Genomic DNA, 21,592 nt, shown 5'->3' on the forward strand with positions numbered 1-21,592 from the left:
GTATAAGTATGTGTTGGCTAGTTTTGAATGGGCTGTAACCAAAAAAAATTGGTCGTGTCACATTTCCAATTTTACAAAGAGTTCAAAAAAATTTTCCATGCACATTAACTAAAGTTAAGTGCGTTTTAATAGAACAGATCAACTAATCCACACATAAATACTAGAACATACCAAGATGGCTACCGTTTTAGAATCATGGGCAGATGCCGGAGATGAATACTCTGCTCCAGCTGATGTTATAACAAACCCAGATGGAACCAAGACCGTCATCACTTTCAGAACAAACCAAGATGGTAAGAAGGTCAAGGTTACTCAAAGGATAAGAGAAGTCAAAGTACAGGAAAAAGTCCATCCATTAATCGCTCAACGTAAGAACTGGCACAAATTCGGTAAAGAAAAGAATTCCCCTCCAGGTCCAGATACCAGTACTACCCAACTTGGTGAAAAGGTTGAATTGAAGTTAGGTCTTGCCTGGAAACAAGCTGAAAAGGACGAAGCTTCCGAAAAGGCCCAAGCCAGAGCTCACGTTGTTCAAACTATTAAATGTAGAACTTGTGGAGGTGACCATTATACTTCCAAGTGTCCATTCAAGGATACTTTGGGTGCTGCTGCTGGTACTACTTCTTCTGAGACTACCGAACAACCAGCTGAAACTGCTACTGGTGGTAGATACGTTCCAAGACATTTGAGAGCTGATGCTAACGGTAACATACCTACCAGAGAAGCCAGAGACGATTCTACTACTTTGAAGGTTTCTCAATTGAATACATTTGTTGATGAAGATATGTTAAGAAACGAATTGTTTGCAAGATTCGGACCATTAGAAAGAGTCACTGTGGTTAGAAATAGAGAAACTGGAGAATCCAGAGGATTTGCATACGTTTCATTTGCCACTGAAGAAATTGCTCAAAAGGCATTAGATTTGTTCAATGGTAAGGGTTACCATTCTTTGATTTTGAGATTGGAATGGTCCAAAAAGAAGAAGACCACTTAGAATATACTTTCCTTTATCATCACCAATGTATATTAGTTTTATAATTATATAACAAATCTTAATCTTTGCTAAGAATTCCTCTAAGTTGTAGTGACAATTTACTGATAGCCGAGTCCCGTTCGGTCACGGGCCAGAATTTTTCTTTGCTGTGGGATGCGCTGCGGCAATTACGGTAATCCAGAGACAATACGGGACGGGATTAAAAACTTGGCTTGCGAGAAAAGCTAATTCTTAGTCATCCATTAGAAATTCCATCAGCAGTGCCCATAATACTTAAAGTGATCCGTAATTCACCTTAATCTTTATTACTAATCCAACCAGTATCACTAGACAAAGAGGAATATTATTTAAGGCGAAGAGAGAAAAAAAACCATGGCCACGGGACAAGTAACAGCACCACCTCGTTCTCCGTCACCTACCCCTCCGAAACGAGGATTCTTTAATAAGTTAATAAAGCGAAAGAACGTCAAGAAAGATGGATCAAAAGGTTTATCTCGACAACTGAGCGATAGCAACAGGCCAAACAAGGACCGAAAACTTGTTGTTGCAAGAAGTAAGTCTACCAACAGAGGCAGAAACCGAAGTAACCTGACTCTAAACAGAAACAGCTATGTCGACAATGACGAGTTTAGTTTGTATAACGAAGATGAATTAGAATCAAGTACTATAGTAAGTACTGACGAATCTCTGGTTGAATCATTTGATCAATCTTTTGCAACTGGGGTACCCACATTCCAAAAACCTCCCCAAAGTCTAACATTCGATAACCACCTCGCCAGTGAACAAGTCAAGTTCCCAAATATAGAGACATACTTTCCTGAAGGTTGGAAGGAAAAAGATGAGGAACCACCATGGTCAGGAATAACATTTGAATCCTTCATAAACCCAAAATACGTCAAAGTATCACGAAGACACAAGCAGAGCCCGCGAGTATTGAATAATTTATTTCTTGCCCAAGAATTAAATATGGAACATCACGACCCAGGTTCTCGATCACGCGAGGGAAGTGTGCTGGATGAAGAACTAGGATCAATTGACGGGAAGTTACTGGAAGAGGATGACGGATTGAAATGCCTGAATAATGAAATATTTGTCATGGAATTTAGTAAAGATGGGAAATATTTAGCAGCAGCGGGGAGAGATTCTGCCATTAAAATCTGGAAGGTTATTTCGTCTCCATTGGGGAGACTTGAATATTCGCATAAAATGAAGCAGGAAGGTGTACCTCCGCAAAGTAACAAACGAGACCCAGTGTTCCACTCTGCCCCAGTTTTCCACCAACTGCCGGTTCGCATTTTTAAAGGACACACCCAAAATGTGTTATCTTTGGCATGGAGTAAAAATAACTTTTTAATTTCCGGAAGTATGGATAAAACGGTAAGACTTTGGCATGTAGATCGACCTAAATGTTTACAAGTTTTTCAACATGAAGATTTTGTAACCTCAGTCAAGTTCCATCCCCTTGACGACCGGTTTTTCTTAAGTGGTTCTTTAGATAACCATGTCAGACTCTGGTCTATTCTAGAGAAATCCATATCATATACCAAGAACTTAGGAGAGGATGTATTGATTACCGCGCTTGAATTTACTCCCGATGGAAATCTATGTGTGGTTGGTGGATTTAATGGATCTGTTTTCGTAATGGAAACAAAAGGATTGTTTGTCTTAAAAAGATTTGAAGTCAAGGAAAGATCATTAGTAAATGCCTTCCATCTGAAAACTGGTAACAAAATAACGGGGATCAAAGTGTTTGTAAACCCATTTTATATCGAGGGACAACTTCCTAAAGTAAGTGAGATTGATAAATGGGCAGTTTTAATTACTACCAATGATTCCAAAGTTCGTATGATTAGTACCACCCTGAAAAAGTTAATCACCAGATTCAAGGGTTTAACCAACAATTCCTCATCGATCCAAGCATCAAGTTCAGAAGATGGTAAATATATTATTGCCGGTTCTGAAGACCACTATTGCTACATTTGGGAAAACAACAGCAGTATCATAAATAACAAATTGAAGCAGTCTTTAGCAGACTTGATCGACCGCACCCAGCATGCCACTGATTTACATACCAAGATCAATAAGATAATCCCCGCCCATATAAGAAAACTTTTAGATGAAGATAAGAACGAATTCATCGCCAATGAAAACAACAGTTATTCTTGTTTCCATGCTCATCATTCCAAGTGTAATGTTGCGATATTTGCTCCTGAAAATACGAGAAAGATCTTGCAATCTTCGGATGACATTATCTATGACTTGGAAAAACGAGGAGACAGGTGTAAATTTGAAAGTGCAATTCATGAAGGGGAAAGTAAGACAATACACAAGGATAAAACAAACGATCCTGACTTACGTATGGGTCATATAGTTGTCACCACCGATCAGTTTGGTTTGATACGTGTGTTTAGACAAGATTCTTCTCGTGAATACCGAAAGAAATTTGTTGATTGTTACAAACGTTGCCAATCTAGTACCAAAACAAGTTATCCAAACACACCAATTGATGGCTTTAATCAAATAGGGGCAATGGCAGTTCGAAGCTTGAGTCCCTCCCAAGTTTTGGACCCTTCAAAGCAAATAAGAGATATATTATCCACTGGTATGAAAGTTACTACCAGTACATTGAATCCTCAAAATACAATCAATGGAATAGCTGCTATTCCAAAAGTTATCTCTTCAAGTTCAATCATGAATTTAAAGCAAGCGGCAAGAAATAGAGCTTGTCCAAAACCAATTAAATCTCATTCAGACGATGTGTTAATGGCTTCCAAAGATGGCTTCTACTCCAATAAAAATGGCAGCGAGGTGACATTAAATGCCATTCCTAACCAGAAGGCCAAGGTGATTAGCCCTACTGAACAATTTCCTACCATGGGAGCTGAATTTATTCCAAGTTCCATACCTGTATTAATCACAAACACCGACATCAAACCAAGCAACGAATCTCTTTCCCTGCATCAGAAACTAGAAAACTTAAAGATTTCCCGTCTGAATTCAAGAGGGAGAGCAAAGTAGTTTATTTATTATAATGAATAATGAATTTATTTAATGTACAAAATTGTAAAAAATTATATAAAATTACAGAGATCTAACCAGACCAGTATTGGTAAGTCTTTGGTTGACTAACACTTATTGGCAACTTATCATCGTCATTTTCTTTGGTTTCATTTTGATCAATTTGCATATCATCATTCTTTTCGCTGTTCTTGATTGGGTTGAGAGATTTGTTTATTTCATTGACTCTGACCGGTTGGATCAAGTCATCCAATATGTCTGCCAATTCTGGCTTTTCTCGTTTCAAAGTTTGAATCTTTTGGAATTGCACCCATCTTTCAATCAATACTTGTTTTCTTTCTAAGTTTAATTGATTTTCTATATTGATCAAGCTTTCTTGTAATTTGTCAAGCTTATTTAATTTGAGATTGAATTTTTCTAAACTTAATTCAATAACTTGATTTATCAAATTTGCTTCTTCTAAAATGGACTCTTGCAAATTTTGGTTAGAATTATGTTTAAGTAAATCTTGTCCTGGTTTGGTTTCAATTAACTTTTGCACAACCTCTTGAACCAAAGTTTCTTTTGTTGTAACATCATCAGCATTGTCTTCGTCATTACCCTTGATTAATTTGGTCAAAAACTTGTCTTCAATTGGTAATTGAATAAATTTGATAATACATTGTTCTCTAGTTTTAGTACCAACATGTTCGCTAATCTTTTCCCATTGGGAATTGGCATTGGCATGGATATTACCATTTATATTGGGTAAATCAAAACTACCAAACATTTCAATTCCTTCCAATAATAACAATATTTCTTGCTCAGTCCACTCTTCAGCTTCTTGGTTCTTTTTCAATTGAATGAAATCGGAAGATTGGAAGTTCAGTGGGAATAATCCTTGCTCATAACAGAGAGTACATAATATACTAGCATTGTTTATGGTTGAACTTGGATTGTAAGTGTAGGTTTTGATTTTCAAATTATGATATCTAACCTCAGTAGCATCCTTTCCACAAACACTACAAGCATATTGCACAAGGTTGTTGGTTTTGAAATTGGATTTCTTTTCACCAGTACCAAATACATTTCGTCTGATTTCCAAATTCAAATCTAATTCATCCTTGATTGAAACTTCAGAAGGTTGAGCTGGTTTAGTTGATGTTTCTATTTCTTTGTTTGTTACTTCACCTTCTTCAGGTTCCGATTTTATAAGAACAGCATTTTCCGGCACGTATGGAACCAATCCTTGTGGTGTATCTAAAGTGAGTTGGAAATGGCCAGTATATTGAGGACCAACAATACTTGGCTTAGATCTTGGATCAATTTGATAGTTGATTATTCCCCATTTCTCTAAAAATTGGTGAATTCTGATAATGTTGGTAACATCGCCGGCCAAGTTTCTGCGGGCAGCTGTTATGGTCAAATACTCCTTTGGGTTCAATCTAAACGTGTTAACAAGGAAATCACGGATGTACTTGTAGGATTGAGGGGTCTTGTAAACGTTCTTAGGATCAGTGCTAAAAAAGTCTGGGAATGCTTTCTTTTCAATGGTATGGACCGTGTTCAAATCAAACCATTTGGCAAACGAAGGAATGACAACATGGGAAGTTTGTTCAGCCAAATAAGTCTTGGCCCTTTCCTGAAATTCCGCCTTCAATTTTTCAACATCAATATCAACTTTGGGTTCTTCTGATGGAGCTTCTTGTCTAAATTGGACACCATCTTTGATTGATTGTTCACCTCCACCTAATGAAGAAGCAGCTGGGGTGACTTCATCCACAGATGATGCGACAGGCTCTTCAGTGGCTGCTCTTGGGGGAGTGTCTACAGCTGGGGTGCTTTCTGGATCAATCGAAGACATTTCTCACTATGGATTGATTCAACTGATGGATTGGTGCTTTTGTTGTTGTGGATTTCAAAACTGGTTGCTGAAATAAGCAGCAGTTTTGTTGGAAGTAACGAAGCAAAAAAAAAAAATCTTTTGTTGCGTGTGCGACTCAAACAACCACAATATAAAATGTCGCTGTACAACAAATGTCTCTACACGACATTGCCAGTTATTTGTTGACGCGTCTTGTTTTTCTTTTTTTGATTTGGTTTTACAACCACAAGGAATAGACTTTGCCACACCGAAATCTAGTATTATTCATAATGGTCAGAAGACTGACACGTAGCAGAAGTAATCCAAAGACATATAAGGATGTCAGTAGCAGTGAAAGTGAATCTGATATTTCAAATGCCGAAGAAAGTGACTATGAAGTAGAGCCAGAACCTGTTACCAAAACAAGAAAACGTACAACCAAAAGCCCAAAGGGTAAAACTACGAAAAGACAAAAGAAGCAGTCTAGAAAATCCTTAGAAGCTTTAGAAAGTGAGCTTGAAGAGAACTACCTTTACCAGGTTTTGAGTCATGCCAATGTGGAGGTGTCTGATACCGCCATGGAATGGATTGAATCATATGAAGAAGACCAAGAAAATGATACTCAAGAAGCTATAACTATGTTGATAAATCTTTTATTGAGAAGTTGTGGTTCCGTTCTGTTGTTCCAACCTCATGACTTGGTTAACTTGGAATCTTGTGCCCAGACCGTTGCTGAAATGACAATGGCGTTTGAAGAGCAAACAGCCCACAGATATCCGTTCAAGGCTGTTGCTACATTCAAGAGCAATGTTTTGGAATTTTTTGAAAAGGTTATTCAAATCGCTCATGATAAAGGATTGTTGTATAATGCTGATGCTACTCGCGAGAATGAGGAAGACTCAATGGCATCTCCATTGATGCAATATCTTCTTACTTGGATCACTTCCTTAACTACAAGTAAAATCAGACCACTTAGATTCACAACTACAGACACTATATTTGCTATTCAAGTCCAATTGTGTCGAATCATCAAGAATGTCAATTCAAACCTTGACAAGCAAAAGAAACAATTGACCAAGATCAAGAACAAGTCCAAGCAAGCCACAGTTAGCAGAACTGTCAGTAATTATGAAAACCAAAAGAATACCATAACTGAATATTTTGATGACATTGGAAGAATCGTGGTTCTGATTAGATATAGAGATCCTGATCCACAAATTAGATTGTTGTGCTTAAAACATTTGAGTGAATGTATGTCAATTTACCCGGAACATTTTTGCAAAGATACCTATTTGAAATATTTTGGATGGTTGTTATCAGACCCAGTTGGTTCAGTCAGGACTGAAAATTGCCGAGTTTTATTGAAATTATACAAGAACTTAACATTTTCCGATAGTACCCCGATTTTAAGACTCTTTACCGAGAAGTTTAAATTGCAATTAATTAAAATGAGTAAAATTGATCTGGATGCTCAAGTTCGAACTTATTCCCTTGGTATTTGTTCCGAATTGTTCAGGTTAGGATTTTTGGAAGATGAAGATGTTACAGAAATAATAAAGACTTATAAATTCGATAAAGTATCAAAGGCTCATTTACCAAAGTTGCAACATGAATATGCCAAGTTTATCCATTCTTTGAATGAAAAGAGTTTACAAGATTTACAGGAAAAGTATAATCTTTTCTTGGAAACGTACCAGTCGGACCAATTTGAAGATCAATTGGAAGACTGTTTGAAAATAAAGGGATTAATTGAATTAACATCTTCAATTGATGGCGATATTGCTGGTTTGTATAGTGCATTGTGCCATATCCCGTATTATGCCGAATGCTGGGAATTCTTGATCAAATATTTCCTTGTGGATATATCACTGGTTAAATTCAAGTCTAAGACAAAAGAGGAGGATACTGAACAGGAAGAAGTTGATAACGAGGAAATAGAGGAGTTTAGACAATTCATTGACTTGTCCGATTCTGACAGAGTTTACTTGTTGAAATTTGTTCAAGGTGCATTGGTTCACATGACTGCTGCCGTAAAATCACCAAAGGATGAAGAAGAAACTTCTAATTTGTTGGTTAGGTTGGTTGATTATTTGCCCAACTTGCAATCAAAACTGATCAAAGTGCCTGCATTGTTTTCTGTATTTTTATCTATTTGGACTGGTTTGATTTCAGAACCAAAGGATGCCATTAACATATTCAATTTGTTTACAAAATTGGATAGAACAGATGTGTATGATGATTCAACTGAGTCAATTTTGAAATTCTATAAAGAAGCTGATTTAGTTGAAGAATTTGATGCTTATTTCCAAAAGTTATTCGAATCCAATGCGTTAACTTCTGCCAATAGATCTTACGTTCAAAGCATCTTGCTGGAGTTAGTGGCGGAAATTAATGACGCCATCACCGAACAAGAGGAAGATCTTTCATTTGTAGATGATAATTCAGAACTTACCATTCAGAGACTGTTGATTCGAAAGATTTCAATTATATCTCCAGCCTTGATGAAGCTTAGACAGCTAGGTGATCATATTAATATCTCCAATTTAGAAAGAATTGAAGATTTGAATGAAACACTAGTCAAGAAGGTTTTGCGCAAGTTAGATCTTGCTATCATCATGGCAGAATGGAAGTATAACTTTTTGCAAAAATTGCCTGATTTCATCCAGAGCATGCAAAAATTGATTGATTTGTTATTGATTGTATTGTCATGGAAATTTGAAAAGTTGATGGAGTTGCCAAGTGAACATCAACATCATAAAGATATTGAAGCTGAATTTGATAGTATTATTGATATGGTTAATCAAATGATTAGATTGATTTATGAATGCAAGGATGTGAATTTGGTTGACTTGAAGACATTATTGGCCATCAAATACGTTGATTTATTAACTTTCTTTAGAATTTTCTATGTGAAATTCAATCAGGATAATCAATTTGAGAATTTTCAATCGTTTTACAGCAGTAACCTTCAACTTTTAATGATTAGACGAGATTTACAAAATGAATTATTGGAGTTGTTCTTGATTAAAGAAGTCAGATTAGCACATGAATTGAACGTTGATTTGGATAGAGGCGACGAAGAAGATGTGAACTACGACGATTACCTCGAATTACCGCCTCTGGAAATTGAAGTTAGTATTTTTGATGAAGAGAATGCTGCACTTGAAAGTGAAGGTAGTTCTCGACCTTCGACGGCTCAGAATGCCGAACGAGCATGGCTCTATGAAAAAGAATTATCTGTATATTCACTCAAGTTGATATCTTTGGTTAATCTTCTGTTATTGCATGATGACATATATTCAAGAATAAGATTGAATGCTGATAAGTTGGGAGGAATATTCGGTACAATTATAACCAGACAAGATGAACATATTGCGAAAATAAAAGAGAAGCAGCAATTGCAACCGGAACCAGAATCCGAGTTGGCTACAATAGCTGACGAGCAGCAACCTGAAACTATCCAAGAAGAAATAGAAGTTTAAAAAACGAAGCAAAATTCCGAAACCGGGATCTGTATAGTTATTTGTATGTAATAAAATAATTGTTTTATTAGTAGCCGTTTCATGAGCCAAGAAATTGACGAATAGTACGAGGACAAGCGATTTAATTTCTTAGCTTGATGCTTAACCTCATTAGTTTATCTATGCTTAAAACAAGTCCATTTTTTCACAGAGGTACAAGGAGATATTGAGCTTGTAATTTAAAGTGAAAGATACGCGACGAGCAATAGATTTATGTTTACACATGAATCATGCTACCGCGGAAAGGCTGGGGCCCTTACCTCATCGGGTGACTTTGTTCAAAATATTTTTCGTAAGCAGAATAAATTTCAGCCAATTACCGGGTGCGAACAAACTTAAAACGTACACGGATTAAGAACAATAAATATTTTTTAGATGGGAAAGATACTGTGATTTTACAGGTTACCGGTATTTTTTAGTTACAAGCTTTGATGTAATTGGCCATGCGGGAAAAATCATTCGTTGTTCCAGATTTACATGTTAGACTGTTATGCGGTTTTGTGGAAAAAAAATGATCAAAATTATCTTTTCCATCAGAAAAATCAATTTCCGGTTATTAAGTTGGATTCACATCTTTGTTTTCAGCATTGTTATAATATCAGTTAGACCATAGTGCTTTTTATCTACACTCTACATATTAGCAACCTTGAGATTTGAAATCAAATTACTTCAATTGAAGGCTTAAAATTTGAAAAAAAAAAATTATCAAGAAGATAAAAATTTAATGGTCAGGCTAAACCTTCATATACTAATTATTTTTTCTTGGCATGCGCAAAAAATAAACTTTTTCTCAATCCCAAAAACTTTTTCTTTCACCCCCCCCCTTCATTCCCAGTGTATAAATGATGCCAATCTCCTTCAGAAAAAGTTTTTTTTTTCACAATTATATTTTTCCTCTCTCTTTAGATCTAATCTCTACTACAACGCCAAGGTAAGGAAAAAGTTATATTTAACCTTTACCCAAATTAATTTCCCCTTTCTATTTTTTTTCTCTCTTCGACTCCGACAAGAAAGATTAACAAATTAATTTTAACAGGCCACAAGGAAGAATAGAAAAATGGCTAACGTATTTAACGTGCAAGTTTTCTTCATTGTGTTTAGAGAATCATTAGAAGCCATTATTGTGGTTTCGGTTCTTTTGGCATTCTTGAAGCAAGGTTTAGGTGGTGCAAGTCAAGACCCAAAGGTTTATAAACAATTGGTGAGACAAGTCTGGTTTGGGGCGCTATCTGGGGTGCTCATTTGTTTGATTATCGGTGGTGGTTTCATTGGTGCTTTCTACGGTTTAGGTAAAGATATCTGGGGTAAATCGGAAGATTTATGGGAAGGTATTTTCTGTATTATTGCGGCTGTCATTATTTCTTTAATGGGTATGCCAATGTTAAGAATCAACAAGATGAAGGAAAAGTGGAGAATTAAGTTGGCTCAAGCCTTAGTCAAGGATCCAAAGGATGGTAAGATGGGTAAGTTCCGTATTGGTCACTGGGCCAAGAAGTACGCCATGTTTATCTTACCATTCATTACCACTTTAAGAGAAGGTTTAGAAGCTGTTGTCTTCGTTGGGGGTGTCTCCTTGAATCAACCAGCTTCCTCTTTCCCTCTTCCAGTTGTTGTTGGTTTGATTGCCGGTGTCTTCGTTGGTGGTTTATTGTATTACTTTGGTACCAACGCTTCCATGCAAATCTTCTTGATCATTTCCACTTGTATCTTATACTTGATTGCTGCCGGTTTATTCTCTAGAGGTGTCTGGAGTTTTGAAACCAATAGTTTCAACAGGAAGACTGGTGGTGATGCTTCTGAAAACGGTTCCGGTCCAGGTTCTTATGATATTGCTAAATCTGTCTGGCACGTTAACTGTTGTAACCCAGAAATTAACCACGGTTGGGATATTTTCAATGCTTTGTTGGGATGGCAAAATTCTGCCACTTATGGTTCCGTTATCTCCTACAATATTTACTGGCTTTTCATGATCTCCGTTATTCTTTTAATGCTTTTCGAAGAAAGAACTGGTCACTTGCCATTCTGCAAGAACTTGACCTTACGTCAATTAAACCCATTATACCACATTAAGGGAAAGAAGAAGTCTGAATTAACCGCTGTTGAAAAGGAAGAATTGTTCCACCAAGTCAAACAACAAAAGTTTGGTGCTGAGGTCGCCGAAACTGAAGTTAATGCTGAGGATACCAAACAGTTCCTTGATCCAAAGTAAGTTCTGAAAACTTATGTTGGGGATTCACTTATTATTTTCACACACACACACACACATATAAATAAGTGTTTTGCCAATTGAATTTTCGAACGTTTACTCTAGATTAAGAACTTTTTAATAATTTTTTTTGTAATTTTTTAAGTCGAGTCATTTCTAGTTGTTAGAGTTGGTTGCAAGTATTTGTTTACGGGTAATTGGCTTTGATGACGGGTACCTTTCTATTTTTTTTATATATTACTTTATTGGGGGTTGTATTTCTATTTTTTGTTTTATTTTTATATATATTTAATGAACGGGAAACTAATTTTAATTAATTTACTCCTAGTAGTTTTAGCTCTTCATTGAGGCGTTAGGCTACTGGATTGTCTAACTTTTAACATTGTTTACATAATTTTCTATATTTATAATACATGATAAGAAATAACAAACTAAATAAAAATACTTACATCACTCTACTTCATCTTCTTTTTATAATCCGCAAATGATAACTTTTTAACAACCTTAGGGGCAGTAGGTGCCACTGTCTCCTTCAACTCGGCTATTTTCTTGCTCACCACAACTTCCGGAACAGGCTCAGCAACTGGATTAACAGTTGCTGCCACAACCTTTTGTATAATTTCAACTTCACTCTTTGTATCCAACAAATCAGGTTCATCAACCAATGGTTGCAATGCCTTGGTTTCCACTTCTTTCACGATTGGTTTCAAGTTCTCTTCAATGGTTCTGTCTATACTTATAACCAAATCAGGTACCACAGGAAATGGAATATCTTCATTCGATTCTTCATGCTCTTCTTGATCTTCTTTCATAGCATCTGGATCTGCTTCCGGAGCTAATTCCTCAGGCAGAACCTTGATTCTAGTAATCAACTGTTGCTTGAAAGGAATCTTGAACAACATTGGTGGTTTGTCAACAGCACTTTCCTGCTCTTCTATGTTATTCACTAATGTCTGATCCAATAACTCAGCAGAAGCGCCTAAGAATTTCGATTGTAATTCTAAATCCCGTTTAATCAACCGCTCTTCCCATGAGATATATTCTTTTGAAGGACGAGGTAAAATCAACTCATCCTTCGACTTCATTAAATTCACATTGCTGATTGAATTTGCCTTCCTGGTAGATCTTAACAAATAAGAAGTGGCCTTTTTGATTTTGAATATGGCACATGTGGAAAGATTATTTGAAGATGAACAACCACACTCGACAAAGTTAAGAATGTTGTCAATATAAGTGATCAAGGCTGATTTTTCCACATTGGTTAAATTTTCAAATTTTTCACTGTGGTTATTCTCATACAATTTCAAAATTGGATGTTCAACATCCCATTCCCAGGGCAATCGTAATTCTTCATCATGACTTTCAGCCTTTAATGTTATTGGTTTAGAAGTGAGCACCATGAACTTAAACGTGTTCTTCTCAGGGATGTACACAGGTTGAATCCGACAGTTGGCTGAAGAAGGACATGATTTTCGAATAAATCGACTTTCATTACCAACAAACCGTGAATCCAAGACAAGACTAACTTCACCATCTTTGCTAGGAATTGCTGTCTTCAACACTTTAGGTTTTGTAGTACCCCAACTAGTATATTGATTAGTGGAATCGTTTCTGTAATTCTTAAATAAATCAATTTCTCCCAAGTATTCAATAACAGGGGTATTTTCCGGAATCACAATTGCTTCACTGGCACCATTGACAGGAGAGGAACCGCCGTTGCTACCACTAATAAACAACGACAATCTTGAAATACCATTGAATTTCTGTTTTTGATTATCAGAATATGGCTTCACTTGGATAGTAGTCTTGTTAAAATTCTTTTTCTTGGAAAATTTATGATGTTCTTGAAGATACTTGCGATGGTTAGGGAGGTGAACCTTGCTCATTTTCAATGCCTTGAATTGGTTAAACGTCATGATTTCTACATTGTTCACTACCTTCTTTTGTTGATCAGCTTTAGGTAAACTTAAATACCCTTGGTAAAACTCGTGTCCCACATGCTCAATAAACTCCTTAATCGATTGTTTCTTATAGTCATTCTGCTTGAGCTTGTAATATACCGACTGGTATGATTCCGCCGTGATTCCATCCTCTAATAACTCATTGTCTTTGTTGGGTAGTGTTTCATCTTCATGGGATTGTTCGAGGGGTTGACTTGGCGACTTAGCTTGTTGGGCTGTGGTCGTACCTGGTGCCGTATCCTTCTTTTCGTCGAGTTTCTTCTTCTTTTCCGCCTGTTTCTCGGGTCCAGACTGTCTTCGTTTGTTACTAGGTGGAGCATTATTCTGCTCAGTTTGCTGTGGAGCCACGTTATTATTCGAGTATTCAGACCGATCTTGCGACGACGAAGTCATCCGTTCATTTTGTAAACGAGCCAAAGTTTGTTGACGACAAAGTTCAGGGTCAAATTTACCCCAGGTCAGCTCATCACAATAGTAACACTTGTACTCGTCTTCAGGAACTTCGTCAGCTGATTGGAACCCCATGCATAGACAATGTTGCCATCTATAACACACGTCACATTGGATAGTGAATCCATCATCATCTTCAATTCCACAAATACATCCAATCAATCCAGAATCGGGGTCGACTTGGTATGTTGACAATGGTGGTGCTTGGAATTTCGTTGCTGGCGAGACTGTATTTTCATCTTTAATTTTTTGTTGTGCTGGAGGTGAAGATGAAGAACCCTTGCTTAGTTTAGCTGCAGTTTCATCCTCGGTTTTCTCATCGTCAGTTTTTTCAGTTTCAGGCTCGGGTTCAGTCAATTGATCTTCCTCCTTTTTCTCACTGGGTAGAGCTTCAAGCTTTACCACCGTGGCCTTGGAAGTAGCCAAAATTGGCGAAGAAGATGCACTCAGACTATTGCGTTTCCCATCACCGTGTTTCAAAGGAAGCGGGACGTCAGCAGCAGCAGTCAATGCCGCAGCAGCAATCACGGCATTAGTGGTGTTTCGTTCGCCAGTTTCCAAATCTATGCCGCGGGCAAATTTATTGCCAGTGGGGGATACTTGTAAATGACGGAACTTTATAGTGGCATTGGATTCAGGCGTGGATCGAGATCGTTCATGTGTCGGTTTGAAATTTCCTTGTTTGGGCAATTTAGAAGGAGGGGACACTGACTTGCGTGAAGCTGCGCTGGTGGGCGCGGGCGTATTTTGATTCACTTGGCTCATGGGTGATTGTGATTTGGATTTGATATGGGTGAACGGTTGCATTTGTGGTGGTTGCTTCTGCTCGGTTTGTGATAAACCTGGGGCATTGGTTTGAACTTGTGGTTGTGTTTGTGGAGGAACTTGTTGTTTCACTTCAGTATTTGGTTCAGGGGTATTCATCAATATACTTATGGAGCTTCGATGTGGTTGTCTGGGAGTGACATCATGAATCGTTTGTTCAGGATGAGAATGTTTTCTTACTGCAGCATCTTGTGTGGGTGGTTTTTGGGGTTGGAGAATTTGTATTGGAGGCTGTGCAATTTGCAGTTGTTGTGGCTGTGGCAAACTGTATGGAGGTCGCGGACCAGCATACATCACTGGGAAAGTATACTGCGGGAGGGGAAACTGGTTATGCTGAGATGGTGGTGACTCTCGTATATGTGGGCGAACAGGCTGTTGTTGTGGTTGTTGTGGATAGTGGGCTGAAGCTGGAACTGGTTCGGAGAATGTAGCCATGGGGCTCTGTTGTGGCTGCTTTTGTTGAGATTGAACTGGTTGGGGTTGGGGTTGGGGTTGTTGTTGTTGTTGTTGTTGTTGAAGTTGCTGTTGTTGCTGCGGATATGATGCCTGTGGTGGTGGTGACACTTGTCGTATCGTGTGTTGATTTTGCTGTTTTGCTGCTACATTGGCAAACATGAGCAAGGTTGATGCATCCTGGAGAAGCTGCTCTTCCTCTTTATTAGTCATCTTAACCTGTTGAAATAATCCTCGTGTACTAGTGTAATTCAACACTGTAATAATAAACGGGTCAGATCAAAAACAGTTCTTATGACTTTTAAAGGAATATCGACCTAAGAAAATTTACGCAAGAAAGAAATTTCACACTGTCTTGGTTTGTTTATTTTTAGGGTAGGAAAGTCGCTGTCATCTTTTTTTTTTCTCCATATTAGTTTTCGTTTTTTTTTTTTGGGTTCGTTTCACCTAAACGGTCGTTTAATGCTGTACGAGCAGATACCTGCGAGCGGCTACGAGCAAATATGTGAAACATTGTTTAGCAAAAGTGTGGTCGTTTGACTTGAACACCAGTTTACGAAGTAAACCTACACATTTCATCTATATCGTTCACATCAATTTCTATATACAAATATCATGATTTATTTACTCCACGCCATTGTCAACGCATTGTCAACTGACAGCAAAACGAAACAAAGGTATGCACAACTATGTTGAGATTCTCCAGAAAATAAACATCACCAACACAACATAGTAATACAATGGTGGTTTTGCCTCACATGCATACACGCTCGTCATCTGCTTTAATCACCTTACTTTAACCGAACCAACTATGCTAATGTATCATCTAGACCGCCTCACGCCTCATTCCTCATTCACTCGCCGACGACGACGCCGCCTTCTTCTTCTCCAAGTACTCTAGTTCTTTCTTTAATGCATCCATGGCATAGTATACTTTACTTTGCAAGTAGAACGAGTTCCCCTTCTCCTTGGAGTTGACGTCGAATAAATAATTATACTTTTCCTCTACTTTATCCAAGGACAACTCAGCTGGTTCGACATTCAAGATCTTCATCGATTCCTCTACGGAGATCCCACCGGCAGAGCTGGCCTTGGCTGGTCCTCCCGCGGCAGCACCGGCAGCAGAGGCCTTAGCCGCCTGCTTGTATGCTTCTGTGAAGGCACGTCCAAACACGGATGCACCGGTCATGATGACGTTCACTATTAATCTGTGGGCCATTCTCGTATGTTAAAATAAATAGGGTTATGCTATGGGGTGATCAAGTGATAGGCACAATGTCTAGTTTCTGTTTAAGGTGATGAATTTTCACGTAGGCAAAATTTTCCTCTTACTTTTTTTTCGAGACCTGTGCACGACCATATTGGAAACATATTGGCAGGTTATAGCACCAATATGGGGTTTAAACATAGAGTTGATATAGTGTAAAGGGAATCTGAAACGAAAGTGTTAGCAGATTTCATTAAACGCTGATCACAGAAACAGAGTAAATAGAACGAAGATTTCTACATCGCAGCTCGTTTGAGAACTGAGTAATATGTAGCACCATGCTTTCATCTGAATAATCATCATGCCATCGTAAAGACAGCACCGTAAATCATCAGAACTTGTTCAAAAACACATGTAAATGCCGTAAACAAATGTAATAATCTAAAAGACCGAAACGAAGTATTGACTGTGGCCCTATTGTTAGTAAGGTCAATCATAATACTTAGCTATTGGGTGAATTGAATAATAAAACAATGACCGTATACATCCACGCTATACAATCATGCCTATTAGTAAGCCTTTATAAAAATAGAAGTTATATATATATATAGATATAGTATAACCACTACTGATGATTGGGGTTCAGAAAAAGGGAGACTAGGGGAATGCCTGGTATTTATAGTAATCAGGTGGTACTGCATGGTGGCCACCAGCCGAAAAAAATTTTCAACAGTGATGTCGTTACCCGGATTGTTACTGGTAAGGGCAGCAGAGATCTGCAGCAAGACTGCATATTATATTTGAAATATGAGATGGGTAAACATCTTGCAAGTGTCACTATTATACTACAATGTCCTCAACTTTAGCTACCAAAGTAGATTCTCTTGTGGAATGGTTAGATACCAATTCCCATTGGAGAGAAGATCTCATTATAAAAGAGTCACAGTATGGCGGATTAGGTGTGTTTTACCTGGAACAGCCCGAAGAAGAGTTTGATCCATTACTTCTTAGAATACCTAAGACCAACTTGTTGGCACCCAAGAACTCATTCATATATAACTTGCTTGAAGAATACGAGCCTGTCAATCCTGAACTAGTAATTTCCGAAGGTGTGTACGCATTAGTTGTGAGTTTCATCTATGAGCATTCAATCAAGCATAATTCACCCTGGTTCGAGTATATTGAATCTATGGATATTAAACTGTCAGAAATACCGATTTGTCTTTGGGATGAAGCTGATAAGGCCAATTTAGCCAATACCGAAGTTGATCTTTTGAATATGTTAGATCCTAAGGAGTTGATTGATTTTTACATTGAAGTATTGCATTTTGCCGATGTTAACAAGACGTTCGTTGTTATTCCTCAAGTGTTGGATATTCCTACTGAGCACTTTTCACATGTGGATATTCTCGAAAAGCACAAGGACAAGTTGGTATTATTTGGGAAATTCCTTCAGACTGCCATTTCGCGGGCGTTTGAAGTTGATAATTATTATGGATTGGCTTTGGTTCCTGCTGCGGATATTTTCAATCATATTGAACCGGAATTGGTGAATGGTAAAGTCAAGGGGAGAGAGGATATTCATTTTGTCTGCGATGAGAGTGTTTGTGGGATTTGTGGGGAGCTGGCATGTGATCATGAGGATAGTGATGACGAGGATATTGAGAATAATGACATGGAAGAGGATATGGAATACGAGAATGGCGATGTCCAAGATAGTTCAGCTGGTGAAGGTGAGTTGTCTAGTGAAGAGTCAGCGGAAGATGATTCTGATAACGGGGAAGAACACTTGGCTCATTCGGAAGAAGAAGAAGAGGAAGAAGAAGAAGAAGAAGAAGAAGAAGAAGAAGAAGAAGAAGAAGAAGAAGAAGAAGAAGAAGAAGAAGAACCAATCAAAGAACTTACGATGGAACATATTTACGAACTTGAAGAAGAACTATTTAATGAAGTAGACACCGACCTTGACCCGGAAGAAGTGTCCACTGTATCTGATGAAGAAATCCAAGTAGACAATGGAAGAATGGCCGATTTGGCCCAAGAACTTTCTGACGCATCCAAATGTTGTGATGTTGTATTGGTGCGTCGTCCTGAGGCATCTACAGAATTATTCAATTCTTATGGAAATGAACTCTCCAATGCGTACTTGTTGCAAAAGTATGGATTTATAAGCAAGGAGAATGTCAACGACAGTTGTATACTCTCTGTGCAATTCTTTAAACAGATTAAAAGTTTAAAGGAAAAGCTAAATACTGAAAAGCGGAGAGAAATTGAAGAGAAGATCGAGTGGTTGGAGAAGTTGGGGTATGATCTCATTAATCAGATCCTTGCAGGTGATCATGATAGAGAGCATGAGCACGAACATGGTCATGGTCATGGTCATGGTCACGATCACGATCACGATGATGAATGTGAAGATGACTGTCAAGACGATTGTTGCCAACCTCAAGAATTCCCCGAATCATGGCCATTAAGTATTCGCATCAACTTCAATGGTGAATGCACACCTCAAACATACGCCATTTTAAAACTCCTTGAATTGAAATATGTTCATTTCAAATATAAACTCTTGTCAACCACAAAAGAACGGAAATTGATTCCGAGAATCAAGAAGCTCCTCTTGACTCATAGTCCCCAAGAATTGGCAACATACAATAAACGAGTAAGCGCTTGGTGTCAAGCGAGAATTGACCGTTACCCCGCCCTAACTTTGAGTAAACATGAACAATTGATTGATTCGATGAAATCTCAAGAAATTCGCATTTTGCAAAAGTTTATACATAGTTCATAGATATACAGTTTACCATAACAAAAAAAAATTATTAACCTTTTCTGCTTGTGTTAAACCTTCTGGTGAGTCAACAGAAAAAAAAAAAACACACAAACTGTTAAGGCAACTACAGCGCGATAAGGAGGCGCGAACTTTGTTTAAATTAGATCAACTCTCTCTTTAAAACACCTTTTTCCTACCCTAGAAGGATAAATCAACCGTTGAGTTTTAATATAAGAGAATAGACATGTCCGACGACGATCTGGATATCTTCTTTGAATACGAGTACGACCAGGAAGATGACTTGGACGAGTCGTCCTTTTGCTTCAGCAGCGATGGCGAAGACGATGTTATGTTTGACGTTGATGGCGAGAATTCCGATACGCCGCAGACGAAAATTCTGGACACGTTGGCTAATGTCGGTGCCAATGGGACGTTGTACTATCCCTGGAATGTGGAGCAGTTTATCGAGAACAAACTCCTTGCCAAGCTTGACAAGTTGGCTAATGGGACGTTGACTGCTTGTTCGATTGATGAATTATTGATCATGTTGCAAGTGAAAGGATGGCAAGAGGACGAAGTCTTGAATGATTATTTTGACAATCGTGATAAGTTGTATGAAGCGTGTGGGTTGCCCGTTGGTGTTCCTATGAGGAACACATTGAAGAAGATAAAGAACTACTCATGTTTTGTTTGTTGTGAAGACTACTCGGAAACATATGTTTATTCGTTGACTTGTGGTCATACCTATTGCATAAATTGCTACTATCTGTACATTTCCAATGAGCTTGCCAATGGAGGGCCTATAACGTGTATTGAACCTGATTGCAAGTATACCATTCCATATCGGGATGTGACTGATATTTTTGACATTGTGAATAAGACGAACCATGGTGGGGTTACAACAATTAAAAGCATGGTAGAGAATCCGTTGTTGGTAGCGAACACCAAGGCAATGATAAATTCGAAACGGAAATACAAGTGGTGTCCCGCTACTGATTGTAACGGGTTTGCTGAGTTGGTGGGCAATGTCAATGACTCTGTCGAAAGTCTAAGCAGTGCAAAGGAATCAGTTGATATTTCCAAAGTTCCTATAGTGACGTGTTCGGAAAATCACGAATTTTGCTTTGATTGCAATTATGAAAATCACTTGCCCTGTCCCTGTTGGATTGTTAAAAAGTGGATTAAAAAATGTAATGACGATTCTGAGACGGCTAATTGGATAGATGCAAATACACACGGATGTCCCCAGTGTCAATCGGCGATTGAAAAGAATGGTGGATGTAACCACATGACATGTAAAAAGTGCAAGTTTGAGTTTTGTTGGATTTGTTTTGAAGATTGGAAGAAGCATCGTAATGATTATTATTCTTGTAATAAATACCGAAACGAAAGACAAGAAGATGAACAACGAAAGAACCGAAGTAAACAGAGTTTGGAGAGGTACTTACATTTCTATAAGAGATTTGCCATTCATGAAAACTCGATGAAGGGGGATTTGAAAACCATGGCCCAGATTGATACATACACACGATTATACATGGAGGATTTGCGGGACCAAGGGAAGAAGAACTTGTCGTGGAATGATATCCAGTTTTTGCCCACGGCTATGCGAGCACTTCAGAATGGGAGAAAGGCGTTGAAGTGGACCTATTGTTTTGCATACTATTTGGGGAAATCAAATTTTGCAACTATATTTGAAGGGAACCAGGATTTTCTTAATAAAACTGTAGAGGATTTGTCCGAGGTGTTTGAACAAATTATGAGTAAAAAGAATCCCGATAAAGTGGGGATGATTTTGAAGAATAAGACCAAGTTGAGGAACTTAAGTGAATTGGTTAATTCGAGGAAAAATATGTTGATTAATGGTGCCAGGGCCAATCTTGATGATGGCCTTCTTTGGTTTGATAACGAAATTTGATTGGCTGGAGGTCACGTGGAGATAAGCGTAAATTAATAAATTAGTTTATTAATGGGATCCCCCTTGGTGGAGTATATTGAGTAAGGTATGTAATTGTAAATAAAATTATTCCCGGTTATATCGTAAGGAGCTGAATGACGTTCTTTGCAGACTGTAGTATAAAAAAAAAATTTGCAGTAGGTGATGACGTAAACTGGAAAGTCATGAGGCTTGATGACATAGCTAGAAAACTAGCATATCTATAGCCTAACATATATCTATAACTCTAGCCCGGGTGTAATATAGCTTTTGTACCACACTATCTATGTCATAGTAATAGAATCATACGATACCCCATGCTTAGTTTATAAGCTCAGTTTATGAATTTTAGTTCATAACTTTTAGTCTGTGCTTGATTTCATTTATGAGGCTAATGAAATTTTCTGG

The 21,592-nt window shown here is 37.9% G+C and overlaps 9 protein-coding genes across 9 annotated transcripts; 6 read left to right on the forward strand and 3 right to left on the reverse strand. All coding sequences in view use genetic code 12, as the record gives it.

Annotated features, from left to right (window-relative positions):
* Positions 1–129: 129 nt before the first annotated feature.
* On the forward strand, positions 130–1,066 carry TIF35 (translation initiation factor eIF3 subunit g; the record flags this gene model as incomplete). The annotated part of the gene is made up of 1 exon (XM_007375846.1): positions 130–1,066. One exon carries the CDS (start codon positions 176–178, stop codon positions 992–994), a length of 819 nt encoding a protein of 272 aa, XP_007375908.1.
* Positions 1,067–1,366: 300 nt separating this feature from the next.
* SPAPADRAFT_51169 (uncharacterized protein) lies at positions 1,367–4,012 on the forward strand (the record flags this gene model as incomplete). The annotated part of the gene is made up of 1 exon (XM_007375847.1): positions 1,367–4,012. One exon carries the CDS (start codon positions 1,367–1,369, stop codon positions 4,010–4,012), a length of 2,646 nt encoding a protein of 881 aa, XP_007375909.1.
* A 73-nt stretch (positions 4,013–4,085) lies between these two features.
* On the reverse strand, positions 4,086–5,855 carry SPAPADRAFT_139133 (uncharacterized protein; the record flags this gene model as incomplete). Its single annotated transcript, XM_007375848.1, has 2 exons — positions 4,086–5,680; positions 5,741–5,855. 2 exons carry the CDS (start codon positions 5,853–5,855, stop codon positions 4,086–4,088), a joined length of 1,710 nt encoding a protein of 569 aa, XP_007375910.1.
* A 1,885-nt stretch (positions 5,856–7,740) lies between these two features.
* Positions 7,741–9,550, forward strand: IRR1 (Irr1p; the record flags this gene model as incomplete). Its single annotated transcript, XM_007375849.1, has 1 exon — positions 7,741–9,550. One exon carries the CDS (start codon positions 8,357–8,359, stop codon positions 9,335–9,337), a length of 981 nt encoding a protein of 326 aa, XP_007375911.1.
* Positions 9,551–10,433: 883 nt separating this feature from the next.
* Positions 10,434–11,585, forward strand: FTR1 (FTR1 family protein; the record flags this gene model as incomplete). Its single annotated transcript, XM_007375850.1, has 1 exon — positions 10,434–11,585. The coding sequence occupies one exon, from the start codon at positions 10,434–10,436 to the stop codon at positions 11,583–11,585; it is 1,152 nt and encodes a 383-aa protein (XP_007375912.1).
* A 385-nt stretch (positions 11,586–11,970) lies between these two features.
* SET3 (histone-binding protein) lies at positions 11,971–15,624 on the reverse strand (the record flags this gene model as incomplete). The annotated part of the gene is made up of 1 exon (XM_007375851.1): positions 11,971–15,624. One exon carries the CDS (start codon positions 15,482–15,484, stop codon positions 12,038–12,040), a length of 3,447 nt encoding a protein of 1,148 aa, XP_007375913.1.
* A 497-nt stretch (positions 15,625–16,121) lies between these two features.
* Positions 16,122–16,490, reverse strand: PAM16 (import motor complex subunit; the record flags this gene model as incomplete). Its single annotated transcript, XM_007375852.1, has 1 exon — positions 16,122–16,490. The coding sequence occupies one exon, from the start codon at positions 16,488–16,490 to the stop codon at positions 16,122–16,124; it is 369 nt and encodes a 122-aa protein (XP_007375914.1).
* An 838-nt stretch (positions 16,491–17,328) lies between these two features.
* Positions 17,329–19,266, forward strand: SPAPADRAFT_51175 (protein-lysine N-methyltransferase; the record flags this gene model as incomplete). The annotated part of the gene is made up of 1 exon (XM_007375853.1): positions 17,329–19,266. One exon carries the CDS (start codon positions 17,329–17,331, stop codon positions 19,264–19,266), a length of 1,938 nt encoding a protein of 645 aa, XP_007375915.1.
* Positions 19,267–19,428: 162 nt separating this feature from the next.
* Positions 19,429–21,517, forward strand: SPAPADRAFT_61700 (E3 ubiquitin-protein ligase; the record flags this gene model as incomplete). The annotated part of the gene is made up of 1 exon (XM_007375854.1): positions 19,429–21,517. One exon carries the CDS (start codon positions 19,493–19,495, stop codon positions 21,164–21,166), a length of 1,674 nt encoding a protein of 557 aa, XP_007375916.1.
* Positions 21,518–21,592: the final 75 nt, after the last annotated feature.

Source organism: Spathaspora passalidarum, assembly GCF_000223485.1.
Source record: "Spathaspora passalidarum NRRL Y-27907 unplaced genomic scaffold SPAPAscaffold_4, whole genome shotgun sequence".
NCBI lineage: Eukaryota > Fungi > Ascomycota > Pichiomycetes > Serinales > Debaryomycetaceae > Spathaspora > Spathaspora passalidarum.